The sequence below is a fragment of the Myotis daubentonii genome, chromosome 1, assembly GCF_963259705.1.
Source record: "Myotis daubentonii chromosome 1, mMyoDau2.1, whole genome shotgun sequence".
Classification (NCBI taxonomy): domain Eukaryota; kingdom Metazoa; phylum Chordata; class Mammalia; order Chiroptera; family Vespertilionidae; genus Myotis; species Myotis daubentonii.
In genome coordinates, this window is record NC_081840.1 from 8,957,466 (window position 1) to 8,970,757 (window position 13,292).

Below are 13,292 nucleotides of genomic sequence, written 5' to 3' on the forward strand. Positions count from 1 at the left end.
CACACATCATTAAAAACAACAACAACAACAAAAAAACAGCCCTAACTGGTTTGGCTCAGTGGACAGAGCGTCGGCCTGAGGACTGGAGGGTCCCAGGTTCGATTCCGGTCCGGGGCATGTACCTCGGTGGCGGGCACATCCCCAATAAGGGGGTGTGCAAAAGGCAGCTGATCGATGTTTCTCTCTCATCGATGTTTCTTGCTCTCTGTCCCTCTCCCTTCCTCTCTGTAAATAATCAATAAAATATATTTAAAACAACAACAACAACCGTCAGATCAAGGAAAAGTAGCCAAAATCAGTTCCGCCCCCAAGTTCAGGACAAAGCGAGCGGTGGGCGTGGACGAACCAAACAAAAATAAAACTACTCCACGCAGAGGCAGCGCCGCTCCGCCCGGAGGAATCCCGACATGTACGGGGCGGAGAACCCGACCTCCTCCCGGAGGCCAGCGGCCTTTCCTCCGGGAAACCCGGGTCGGAGGAGGCGAAGGGAGCGCCGAGCGCGAAGGGGCGACGTGACCTCCCCGGCGACCCGTCCGCGTCCCGGGACAGAGGGAGGTGGGGACCGAACGCACGCTCCCGGGGCCCACAAGGCCCTCCCCTCGCCCCAGCTGGTACCTTCCACTTCCTCCGCGCCCTCCATCAGCATGTCCTTCGTAAAGTTTGAAATCTGGCCCGTGAGGGAAGCCAGGCTGCCCCCGACCTGACCCAGCGACTGGCCCAAGCCGGAGCCGAGGCCCCCCAACCAGGAAGACATCGCCGCGGGTTAGAGAACCACCCGATCCGCTCCGCTCCGGGAAAGCGCGTCCAGCGCCGGCCGACGACTCCCGCCGCCGAACGTCCTGGAGCGGCTGCCTTCGCTCCAAAATCTAAACCCTCCGGATGCGATGACACCCGGCGGGGTTCCTAGGCAACGCGGGCTTCGGGGGCTCCCACCAACGTCCCGTTCCGCATAGAAACGCGGAGGCCCGGCCTGGGCCTTTCCCGGGGGCCCGCCTCCGGTCACACGGTCACCCCCGCGGAGCCTCGGCTCATCCCCGCGACTTCCCGCCGTCCAGCTGGGCCGCCTCTCCCTCTGCTTCAGTGACTCGCCCCAGTTCTGTGAGCAACTCCTGCCAACTCGACGCCGGCCGCCATGACAGCCACTCGCAACGCGGCAACGGACCATAGAGAGGCGCCGCGGTGGCCTAGAAGGGCCCTGCGGAGCCGGCGGACGTGTCCTTAGCGCAAGGGAGCGTGGGATCGCGGAAGACCCAGCGCGGTCGGCTGGGGCCGCTGCCCCGGGCTGAGCGCGAGGTCGCGCTCCAGGTCGCGCGCCGGCGGGGCCCGCGGGGCTGTCGGCGTGCGGAGGTTGTGTGTCAGGCAGAGCCCGCCCTCGCTGGGTGCGCCCCGAAGCCGACGTGGCCCGGAACCCCGTGGGCTCAGTGTTGGTGGAACCTGAGTGTTTTGATTCTGACGCCCGCGAAGGCAGGGGTGCGAGGAGACTGGCGGGGTCGCTCCACCGCGCAGGAAGAGGCTTCACCCAGCTCATCACCGGTTACTGTGTCGGTTGTTCAACAGCCTGTCAAGTGGGGGGGCCGGGGGGCTACAGCCCCAACCGGTTTGGCTCAGTGGATAGAGCGTCGGTCTGCGGACCGAAGGGTCCCGGGTTCGATTCCGGTCAAGGGCATGTACCTTGGTTGCGGGCACATCCCCAGTGGGGAGTGTGCAGGAGGCAGCTGATCGATGTTTCTCTCTCATCGATGTTTCCAACTCTCTATTCCTCTCTGTAAAAAAATATTTAAAAGGGGGGCGGGGGGGGGCGACAAATAGCAGATTGCACTATTTGTGGATGGAAGACGGCGATGCCTCCACTCTGGGAATCTGAGGGCACCGGGCAAGCTCTCCCTGAAACGGATAGTTTTAAAGGAACACTTGCGTCTCGTTCCGGAAGTGTTTGTTAAACATTTGCCCACGGGTTAGAGGTGCAGACCCTGGGGCTGACTGCCTGGGTCTCACTCGTTAGCTTGCTTCCTCGTGCGTCCGTTTCTCATGGTAAAATGGCCTCCCTTCTTAGCTCAGTAGCGTTTCCGTTAGTTTCCTTGGGTTGCCCAGGCATACGATCATTTCAGCAAATGCTAATTTGGCATCATCCTTTCCAGTGTTTACGGATATTAAACCTGTAATAACATGCTGACAGTACTGGAGATTCACTTAAAGGTCATTGGAGAGATGGGGCTAAGCAGCTTTGGGAAGGCTGGACTCAAAATCCGAGAAGCGGGCCCCTCCCCCGTGGTTCAGTGGTTGAGCCTGGACCCATGAACCAGGAGGTTGGGTTCAATTCCCAGTCAGGGCACATGCCCAGGTTTCAGCGACCCCCCAAGTAGGGGGCATGCAGGAGGCAGGCAGCCGGTTGATGATTCTCTCATGATGTTTCTGTCTCTCTCTTCCTCACCTTCCTCTCTGAAATCAGTTTTAAAAAAGGAAAAAACAGAGAGGCTGAAGGCGAAGTGAACAGCTAAGATGTTACTGCGCATGATAGTAACTGGACCAGAACTGGCTGAGAAAGACAAAAAGGGTATAAATGGGAGAGATTCCGATATTAGCCACTACAGTTGATGATGTGAATTAACAACTAAATATGATACTAAGGTTTCAAACCTGAACTATAGTCATCTGATAGTGATGAAAATGATGGCATAAAATTAACAGGAAGAAAAACACAATGCACAAGTGGGTAGTGGGAGTCTTGACTAAAATTATAATCTGAAATTGGTTAAACAATATCTTTAGTGTTAAACATTCAGCCAGTTTTTTGGGTTACTTACGTTGAACACTGGCATGCTCTTTGGTGGATGTAGTTGATGAGCCCCTTAAAAGATTTTTTTTAAAATAAAGGCTTGGGAATATTCTAGAAAGTGGAGGCAGAGGGCTTGGTGTAATAAAATATAAATAGAATACATACCTTTATTTACCAAACTGTACATGGTATGATTTTGCCTACATCCCAATTTTATCTCTTGTCCACTACCTACTAGCTTCGTCAGCCTTCCCTCTGTTTGGCAGGAACAGCAGCCACCCCTCATGTCAGGGCCATCATGCTGTTCCCAGACAGGGCTGGTGGCACCACGCCTTTGCATGGCTGCCTCCTCATTTTCGGGTGTCTGTCTGAATGTCACCTCCAAGAGGCTTTTCTGGAACCCACTCAGGCAGTCCTCCTTCCCAGTCACATTCTGTCATGTCATATCCTGTTTGCCTTCCTATCTCACAGAAAAGCACAGTTCTTAACATGTTATAAAGTCAAGCTCATTAATTTATTTTTTTAAATATATATTTTATTGATTTTTTACAGAGAGGAAGGGAGAGGGATAGAGAGTTAGAAACATCGATCAGCTGCCTCCTGTACACTCCCTACTGGGGCTGTGCCCGCAAACAAGGTACATGCCCTTGACTGGAATCGAACCTGGGACCCTTGAGTCCGCAGGCTGATGCTCTATCCGCTGAGCCAAACCAGTTTTAGGGCAAGCTCATTAAATGTTCCCTCTACCTATCAGCCAGATTACAAGCCCATGAGAACAGACTCTTATTCATGGCTGTTTCTAAGCTTCCAAAACCCTACCTGGCACAGACAAGTGCTCAAATGTTTTGAATAAATGACATAGAAAAAAAATAAATAAATGACATAGGAATCATTTCTCTCTAGCAGCCCATGAGGCAAAGGGTGGCTGGGGTTCCAGACCCGGGAGAACTGGAACAATCTTGGGAAAGAAGAGAGCGCAGCAAGAAGTGATAGTAGCCAAAACCAGTTTGGCTCAGTGGATAGAGCGTCGGCCTGCGGACTGAAGGGTCCCAGGTTCGATTCCGGTCAAGAGCATGTACCTGGGTTGCGGGCACATCCCCAGTGGGAGATGTGCAGGAGGCATCTGATCGATGTTTCTCTCTCATCGATGTTTCTAACTTTCTATCTCTCTCCCTTCCTCTCTGTGAAAAATCAATAAAATATATTTTTTTAAAAAAAAGTGATAGTCCAGCTGGAAGAGTCCTTCAAGCAGGAGATGGCAAGTGAACTATAGGAGCAAGGACTCAAAAGGTGCAAAGGAAAGGGACAGGGAGTGTTACAGAGTTCCTGCAGGTGGGAAAGGCCCGGGTTTATCTGAAGATCTGTATCGCTACTAGCTTCTTCAGCCTTCTGCTAGGACTGAAGTGGGACTACAGTGGGTAAAGGGGGAATGTCAAAAGGAAAGGCTGAAGAAGTCATCTGGACCCATGAATTTTGAGCATTTGGTGATATCCATACAAAATAGTTAAAAGATGGGGAGAAGTGAGGGACACCTGTAATACTTCCAGCAATAAAGATAATTTTTTTTAAAAAAATGGTTAAAAGGGTCCTAAACATGCAAATCTTCAGGGTAAGGATAACCCCAAAATTCCTTTTAATAAAAGATGATGTTTTTAAAAAAAAAAAAAAAAAAAAGATGATGTTTTTAGAAAACATGAAATAGGGCCCAGCCAGCGTGGCCCGGTGATTGAGCATCAACCTATGAACTAGATCATGGTTTGATTCCCAGTCAGGTCACATACCAAGTTGCGGACTCGATCCCCAGTGTGAGGTGTGCAGGAGGCAACCAATCAGTGATTCTCATCATTGATATTTCTCTCCCCCTCTCTGAAATCAATAAAAATGTATTTTTACAAAAAGGAAACATGAAATAGGCACTCCAGTCAACTTGTTTCACAAGGCCCACGGGTGAGTGATGGGATCACTCCTTTGGTGGCCTCCAAACTCAATGGATTGGTCCTTCTAAGCACCAAGCTAGTACGTTAAAAAGATCATATGATCTACTTGAAAAAATTTTTTCAAAGTTTGTGCCCAACCCCACTTAAGGCTAAAATGGATATATAACTCTCATAATTTGAGGATTCTGTTAGTCCTGGTAGAGTTCAATTATTATAGATTCTAGTGTCCAGAGTTGGATACAATAAGGGAAAACCAGCACTGTTAAAAATTGTTATCATGTGGTTTGGCCCCGAGTTAAAAATAATTGAGCCAGCATTCAAAACTTAATTTCAAATAAAAATGTGGGATTCTTAGCTTCTAAGAAAAGATCTGAGGCTCTAGTAATAATGGGCCCTTTGGCAGCAGTTAGCTGGAACAGAGTGTCAGTGAGCACCCCAGGTCTGCTATATTCATCACCATAGTCCATAAAATGCTTCTCCAACCTCACTCTGCACTGGAATCCCCTGGGGATCCTGTTAAAAACAGGCTCTCAGTAGGTCGGAGTGTGGCCTGAAACTGCATTTATGAAGTTCTCGGGGTGGTGCAGACGTTGCTGGTCCTCCAACCAAACTTTGAATGGCAAGACTATGAATTAACAATAAACACACATAAAAACGGAAATAAAAAAGCAAACATTACCTTTATTTAATAATCTGTGATATTTAAAATACAACTTATAGAACATCCACATTAACAATAGAATCCTGTGTTCAACAGTGATTTGGAAGCCCGGCTTTTCTAAGGACCAGACAGGAAGGACTGTGTGTGTACTAACGGCAAAAGACTCAGACGGGTGCACAGACAAGGGTTGCAGAGTTGAGTCCTGAGCAAATGGCACCGTCACAGTGCACTTGTGTCATGGCCAAGACAATGCTTTTTATTTCAGATGTTTTTGTACTTGAATTTCAAATAGTTTATTTATATAGAAGACTGATTTTTTAAAAATTATTTCTAGTAATCCAGTGTTGTAGAAAGTAGATAACCACATTCAAATGTACATTTGCCTCTTTAAGAAAAAAAAGCATTAAAAACATTCCCAGAAACATTCACCTTTGAACTATGCCAGAGAAAACTGACGTGCTTCCTCAATAAGTCAGGAATTTCCACATATACTTCACTATTGCTTCCCACTCCTTGATTCATTATTAATTTAGCATGCCAACTACTGTGAAATTAGAAGTATGCTACTAGTATTACTTCTTAAAATGCCAGCTCAGTTTGGGTGAAAAACAGCAAAGATTTCCTTCAAATTAAAAAAAAAATCAAAATTCAGGAATTAACCAACTATGTCAATAATCTTTTTGTTCATGAAAGCAGAATGGAACAAAAAAATACTTTTGTTATGTGTAAGGCTCTAAAAGATACAACCCAGTTCACTTCTTTAGCAAAAGATACTGGTTTTATTTTATTTTAAATATATTTTTATTAATTTTTCACAGAGAGAAAGGGAGAGAGATAGAAAGTTAGAAACATCGATGAGAGAGAAACATCGATCAGCTGCCTCCTGCACATCTCCCACTGGGGATGTGCCCGCAACCCGGGTACATGCCCTTGACCGGAATCAAACCTGGGACCTTTCAGTCCGCAGGCCGACGCTCTATCCACTGAGCCAAACCGGTTTCAGCATGAAGATACTGGTTTTAAAGGGACCAGGAATGAAGGAAAGTTTTTATTTGAAAATATTAGCTCGGCTGGTGTGGCTCAGTTGGTTGAGCATCACTCCATACACCGGAAGGTTGGCAGTGTGATCCTAGTTAGGGCAAGTGCCTGGGATGCGGGTTTGATCCTCATTCAGGGAGCATACAGAGGGCAACCAATAGATGTCTCTCTCTCTCTCCCTTCCTCTCTAAACATGTCCTCCAGTGAGGATTTAAAAAAAAAACAACACAAGAAAAATTATCTACACTACTGAGATCAGTTGATCCAATGTTTTTTCTTAAATAAGATCACACACATGTCCATACTTGTGAGGCCCCAGTGTAACAATTCACTTTGAAAGTAGTGGTCATCGGCCTCTCTAATTGCAGGTCAAGTTTTTAGTAGGAAGCCATCAATATTAATTTAACACATCAAGATTTTTCAACTGAAGATATTTCAATTATTATATTTTGTGTATGTACTGAGTCAATTCTTTTTTTTAATTTGGACAGGTCCAATGGGCCAATTTTAAGACATCTAGTAAATCTTGGCACTAGCATGATACTATTAAATATAGTATCAAACAAGCAGACATTAAAAATGTGATTTAGGCTCTTACTAAAATAAAATTTACTTTATTGAACTTAGTATGTGAAACAATGTAGACTATGGGTAATTTTGCATATGAGTCAACTAGTTTTGAGGTTTTTTTCCTCATTAACTTTGGCATGAATAAAGTCATAATTAAGAAAAATAAAGGTTTGAAGGGGGAAAAAAGCACCTTCTTAAATATTCTGTGAATTGTAAATTATTTGGCCAAGATCTTAGAGCTGAATGAAATATAGTTTACCCACTGCAATCACTTCAAACAATTTACAGTACTGAAATATTTGTAAGTTAATTACTGTAAAAATGTAAATTGATGGTTTTAGATCAGAGGTTAACTATTCCAAAATTTAAAACATAAATAACTATTTATTAAATCTGACACCTCAAAATATGAAAGTGGCATTTCCAAAGCTTGTTTAAACTTTACTTCTAACACTAGCATTGCCACTGTATGTATTTTATCTTAGTAATACAAACTATACATTAGAAAAATGATACCAATAGTTTAAATATTAAACATTAAGGTGTTCCCAATTGGTGAAACAGAATGGAAATCTTAATATAAAGTTGTTAGCAGGACAGTTGTGAATTTTATTGTTCCTTTCTTCTAGGTTGTTTATAGTAAACAGTAGTTCCTGATGTGTGATCTGTAGCTTTTTGTAACTTTTACATTTTCTGATACTGCGGTTATGAGCACTGGCATCTTTTCATACTGGCCAATCAATGGAATTTAAATGTTCTAATTGAACATTTAACCTAATCCAAACACGATGGCACTTTACTGGTGATTTTGGATCTGCCTGCCAAATATAACAATGTCACAACAAACTAAACAAACACATTGAAATGTATCCAGTGTGTGCTCAGCTTTGCTTTTTAAAAAATCCCTAGCAAATGAAGGTCGACATGCTCTATTTCCCTAAAGGCTTTGACAAAGGTGTGTAATATAAAAACTTTATAAACTCTAGGTTAAAACTTATGTGTATTCGTCCTCTCGTTTTTATAAAGTAGCTCATCAATTCAAGTGAATGAAGAGTTTTAAAGTAAATTTTCAATGGGAAAAAATAAAGGCCAAATACATATTTTGATTTGTAAGTCTTGAGAGAGTAGTACTAAACTCTAACATCACTTGCAGTTTTAAAGTTTTATAATTCTTCTGGAACATTCTCAATTGTCAAAAGAAAACTAGATTTTAAAGCAAAATTCTAATTTTATGTAAGGGAATCTTCAGAAGACTTCATTTGGCACAAAATAATGACTAAAAAAATCTGTCTTTTTCCAAGAAAAAGCTATATCATAATCATAAATAAAATGCATTTTCTCATCTCTTTTCACTTAGCAATAAATCCTAGATAAAAAAATTCCCCTGATAAAATGTGTGCAGCCACACACCAATATGGCAACACACCATATTTTATTTTTCTAAGTCATCGGCTGCAATGTCTTCTTACATTTCAGCTTATAAACAATTTGACATTCAAAAGGGCTTCAAAAGGGGATGGAGGATGAGGGATGAGGAGTAGATGACAGAATCTAAAACACCCATTTCAAAGAGACCTAGTTAATTTTCACCTAAATCATACCATTGTATTGACCTAGCAAGAAACTCTCTGGTCATCACAAAGAATGTTTATCAAAACTAAAGACTTTCTTATTTACAGACCCATTCAGTTCTGTGACTTCCATAATTCTTAAGCTATTTTAAACAACCAAGTGTTAAATCACAGTATAAATTTTAATATATTTTATAAGTAAATTATTTTCCTGTTCCAGACCATCATCTCTGGCAAGCTATACCTATTAGAAGATGTACAGCAGAAGCTGACATCTATCTACATTCCATGACCCAGCTGTAAACAGAACAGACAGCTCCATCACAAGAGAAAAAAAATAAATTGGCTCTGCTACTAAAATTGAAGGCCAAATTTTGTCTCACATACATTCATGGTGGGTATTAGATGTTGTCTTACACCAGAAGGAAACTTGCTTGCATACCGCGTTTCTGTTTTTCTCACCGGGAAAAGGGGAAAAGAAGCGTGCTGGAGAGAGGGTTACGACACAGCTGCAAAGTTCCAAGACACTGAGAAGACATTCATGAAGCATCTGGGAAAGGATGTGCTCACACGTTTCAAAAATGCTCATTTATTCTTAAATACTTGTGCAGAGCTGACTTGCGAGTTTAGGAATGCACCAGAATCATGACATAATGATCCCACCTTGGAGGGCTTAAAAAGAAAAACCTCAAGAAAAATTCCCATCTTTTAAGAGTTGTAGAAAAATAATAAAAACCAGGTAGCAGATAAATTGTGACCAGAGACAATAACATGAGGAAACACCCAAGTGCACCATATGTAGGTGGAGGGAGAACACTTATCCTCTGGAACCGTTCCTATTATCAACATAGAGAAGAGACACTGTCCTAAAAGGTTCATTTTAGTTAACGAGACATAGAAGCAACTACTGTATTAGGTGATGAAAGTGAGCCAATTACCTACACAGAAGGGCGGAAAAGAAAACAAAATATATGGGAAAAGTTCTGTGGCAAGAGCTTATTAGTTGGTCTGCAAAAAGAGTCAAGAAAAATGCCCTAATTTTAGACACATTAGATATTGCACACTCAAAAATGAAAAAGGAACATTGAGAAAACTATTATTAATTTCTTTAACTGCTGGATGCCTCTTTGGCTAGTATTTGAGGGATTATGACTTAGTCCTACAACTGATGCATTTTTCTACTTTCTCATCTTTTTGTTTGCAGACCACCTAAAAGTCTTATTTCCTCTGTTGAACCTCGTTCTCTTTGACACATTACTAAATAGACCCTATGCTTTAATCACACAGGACAATGTTGGAAAGTATGACTATTTTAGAGACTTGTAAAAGGTATTATTTTTTTTCTTCGGTTATGAAATTATTTCTAACAGTTTCTAAAGACATGGTCACAGCTGCCTGAAGCATGTCTTCTTCACTCATATCACCTGTGGGGAAAGAAAATACACATATTTCTCAGATATATCTGGAAAATTATCAGTCATCAAAAGGTAAACTCTTAGAAAATGTATTTGTTTGACTACTATAGTTTCCTTTTTGTTTTTTAAATTTTAAAATAGTAAACTTCACGAATTTAGTTTTGTAAGTTTTGACAAATGCACTGAGTTGAATAACTACCATCACACCCAGACACAGAACTGTTCCACTGTCCCCTCCAAATTCCCTCCTGCTCCCCCTTTGTGGCCAATCTCCATCCCTAATCCTAGACAACCACTGACACATGCTCTGCCCCACAGTTTGCCTTTCCCTGCATGTCAACATAAATGGGATGGTATGTATGGAGCCTTTTGAGTATGGCGAAATACACATTCATTACTTAAAAAAAAAAAAATCTGTTTTGAAAATTTATTCACAGAAGTGACAAAGATAATTCAGACAGGACTTGGGTACACTTTGGCTCAATTTCACCAAATCTTATATAAGTATAGCCTAAGCCAAAACCTGGATGTTAACACTGGTACAATGTTGTGTAGTTCTATGGTATTTTATCGTATGTGCAGATCTGTGTAACCACCGCCAAGACAGAGAACTGCTACAGTACCACAAAGATCTGCCTCCTGCTATTCCTTTATATTCATGCCCACGTCTCTCCCCATTACCTTCCCTAACTGCAGTAACCACTAAGCTGTTCCCCATCACTATGAATCTGTCCTTTCTAGAATGTTACACAAATAGAATCATACAGAATAAGCACTTTTGAGGCCTTTTTTTATTTTATTTTTTTTCCACTCAGCATAATGCCCTTGAGAGTCATCCAAGTTTGCTGCATGTATCAACAGTTGGTTTCTTTTTATTTTTTATTTTTTTTTAAATATATTTTGATTTTTTTTATAGAGAGGAAGGGAGAAGGATAGAGAGTTGGAAACATCGATCAGCTGCCTCCTGCACACCTACTACTGGGGATGCGGCCGCAACCAAGGTACCTGCCCCTGACCGGAATCGAACCTGGGACCCCTCAGTCCGCAGGCCGACGCTCTACCCACTGAGCCAAATCGGCTAGGGCAATAGTTGGTTTCTTTTTAATCCTGAGTAGTATTCCAGTGTGGATGTACTAGTTTAACTATTCACCTCCTGTAGGTCATCTTGGTTGTTTCCAGTTTTGGTTATAACAAATAAAGCTGTTATGAATTTTTGTGTGCAGGTTTTTACATGGACAGAAGTTTCCATTTCTCTGTACTAAATTCTCAGGAGTGTAACTGCTGGGTTGTGAGGAACTCCCAAGGTATTTTCCAGAGTGGCTGCACTAGTTCAAATGAAATGCAGAAACCTAACCTCCCTTTACACCCCTTCATTCTCCCGTTTAAAACTGCCTTAAATATTTTGTATATACACACTAAAAGTCAAATCAATGTTATAATTCTTGCTTTAATCATCAAACATAACTTAGAAAACTCAAAAGGAAAGTCTAGTATGTTTACCCCTATTTTTACTCCATTATTTTTCCTGCCTGATGTTCCAGGATTACTCTTTAGAGAACTTCCTTTAGCCATTATTTTAGAGTAGGTTTACCGTGACAAAGTCTCTAATTCCTCCCTTCATTCTTGAAGGAAATTTTCACTGGATATAGAAATCTATGTTGAGAGTTCTTTTCTTTCAGCTCTTGAAAAATGTGCCATTTCTTTCTGACCTCCAAGATTTCAGATGAGAAATTTGCTATTATGCAAAATGGTTGTAGGTTAAGTTATTTCTAGCTGTCTTCAGATTTTTTTTGTGTCTTCCATTTTCAGAAATTAGACTATATGTGTCTTAGTATGGATTTCCCTGGATGTATCCTATTTGAGGTCCACTGATCATTTTGAATCTGTAGGTTTATATCTTTTGCCAAATTAGGAGAATTTTCAGCCATTACTTATTCAAATACTTTTTCAGACCCAACCCCTTTCTCATCTCCTTCCTGGATTCCCATGGAACATGTTCCATCTTTTATTATAGTCCCACAGGTCTTAAAGGCTGTTAATTTTCCTAGTCTAATTCTCTCTGTTGCTCAGAATAGGAAATTTCTTTTCTTTTTTAAGTGATTTTTATTGATTCTGAGAGAGAGAAGGAAAGGGAGAGAGAAACAGTGATAAAAGAGAACATCAATCGGTTGCCTCCTGCACGCCCCCTACTGGGGATCGAGCCAGCAACCCATGCATGTGCCCTGACTGGAAATTGAACGTGCGACCGCTTGGTGCATGGGATAAGGCTGAACCAGCTAAGCCACACCAGCGGGCAGAATGGGAAACTTCTGTTCTGTTTTCAAGTTCACTGACTCTTTCCTGTCCTTCCATTTGCCTGTTGGGTCCATCCACTAAGTTTTAAAATTTCAGTTGTTATTTTTCAATTCTAAGAGTTCCGTTTAGTTCTTCTTATAAAAAAATGTTTATTGATTTCAGAGAAAGGAAGGGAGAGAGAGCTAGAAACATCAATGATGGGAGAGAATCGCTGATTGGTTGCCTCCTGCACACTACTAGGGATCAAGCCGAAACCCAGGGATGTGCCCGGACTGGGAATTGAACCATGACCTCTTCGTTCATGGGTTGACGCTCTACCGAGCCACACCAGCCGGGCTTGGATCTTTATAGCGCCTATATTTTCTAATTTTTCACTGTTTCAAGCATATCTGTAATTGCTCATCGTAGCATTTTTATGATGGCTGCTTTACCAATCCTTGTCAGAACATTCTAACATCAGTGTCATCTAGGTAACGGTGCTTAGTAATTTCTTTTGTTATTCAAGTTGAACTTTTCCTGACTATTGGTATGACAAGTGATTCTGGATTGACTCTGAGACATCTGGATATTAGGAGACGTTGAATCTTATTTAAATCTTCTCTTTTAACAGGCCTCCTCCGACACAGCACCAGTGGGGGGAAAGGGTGCTACCCTGCTGCTGCTGCCAAATAGGGGAGGGTGTGTGTGATCACAACTGCTGAGCACATGTGGGAGTTCTGGCTTCCCACTGTCCTCCACTGATGTCTCCATGACTGGGAGGGTAGGAAGGCCTTGTTACTGTTTCTCACCGACACTGTGGGAGTGGCCTTGTTTCCGCCTCAGTGACAATCCTGAATCTGCACTAAGCCTCTCCTGACACCACCCAGGCAGGAAGCCAGAGGGACGCCTCTTTATTGCTGGTGCAAGTCCAGGACACACGACCACTGACACACGGCAAAGGCAGCCTTGCTGCCTCCTGGAGGAGTAATAAAAACTCCAGTTCCCCACTTGGCTTTTTTTGGACATCACCTGGGCCAGGGGGCGGGGGAG

General features: G+C 42.6%; 2 protein-coding genes across 6 annotated transcripts in view; both read right to left on the minus strand.

The window, feature by feature from the left end:
- Nucleotides 1–1,479, minus strand: part of TRIP11 (thyroid hormone receptor interactor 11) — a 74,569-nt gene extending 73,090 nt beyond the window's left edge. For 2 of the 3 annotated variants that reach the window (XM_059687928.1, XM_059687919.1), the window contains exon 1: nucleotides 616–1,474. In XM_059687928.1, the coding sequence (XP_059543911.1) occupies nucleotides 616–754 (139 nt within the window). In that variant the 5' untranslated portion in view covers nucleotides 755–1,474. Of the gene's footprint in view, nucleotides 1–615 lie in introns of all 3 variants that reach the window. The other variant, XM_059687939.1, reaches the window with a different exon arrangement.
- A 3,895-nt stretch (nucleotides 1,480–5,374) lies between these two features.
- Nucleotides 5,375–13,292, minus strand: part of ATXN3 (ataxin 3) — a 33,037-nt gene continuing 25,119 nt past the window's right edge. For all 3 annotated transcript variants that reach the window (XM_059687796.1, XM_059687805.1, XM_059687833.1), the window contains one exon: nucleotides 5,375–9,977. In XM_059687796.1, coding sequence (XP_059543779.1) covers nucleotides 9,886–9,977 — 92 coding nt within the window. In that variant the 3' untranslated portion in view covers nucleotides 5,375–9,885. The remainder of the gene's footprint in view (nucleotides 9,978–13,292) is intronic.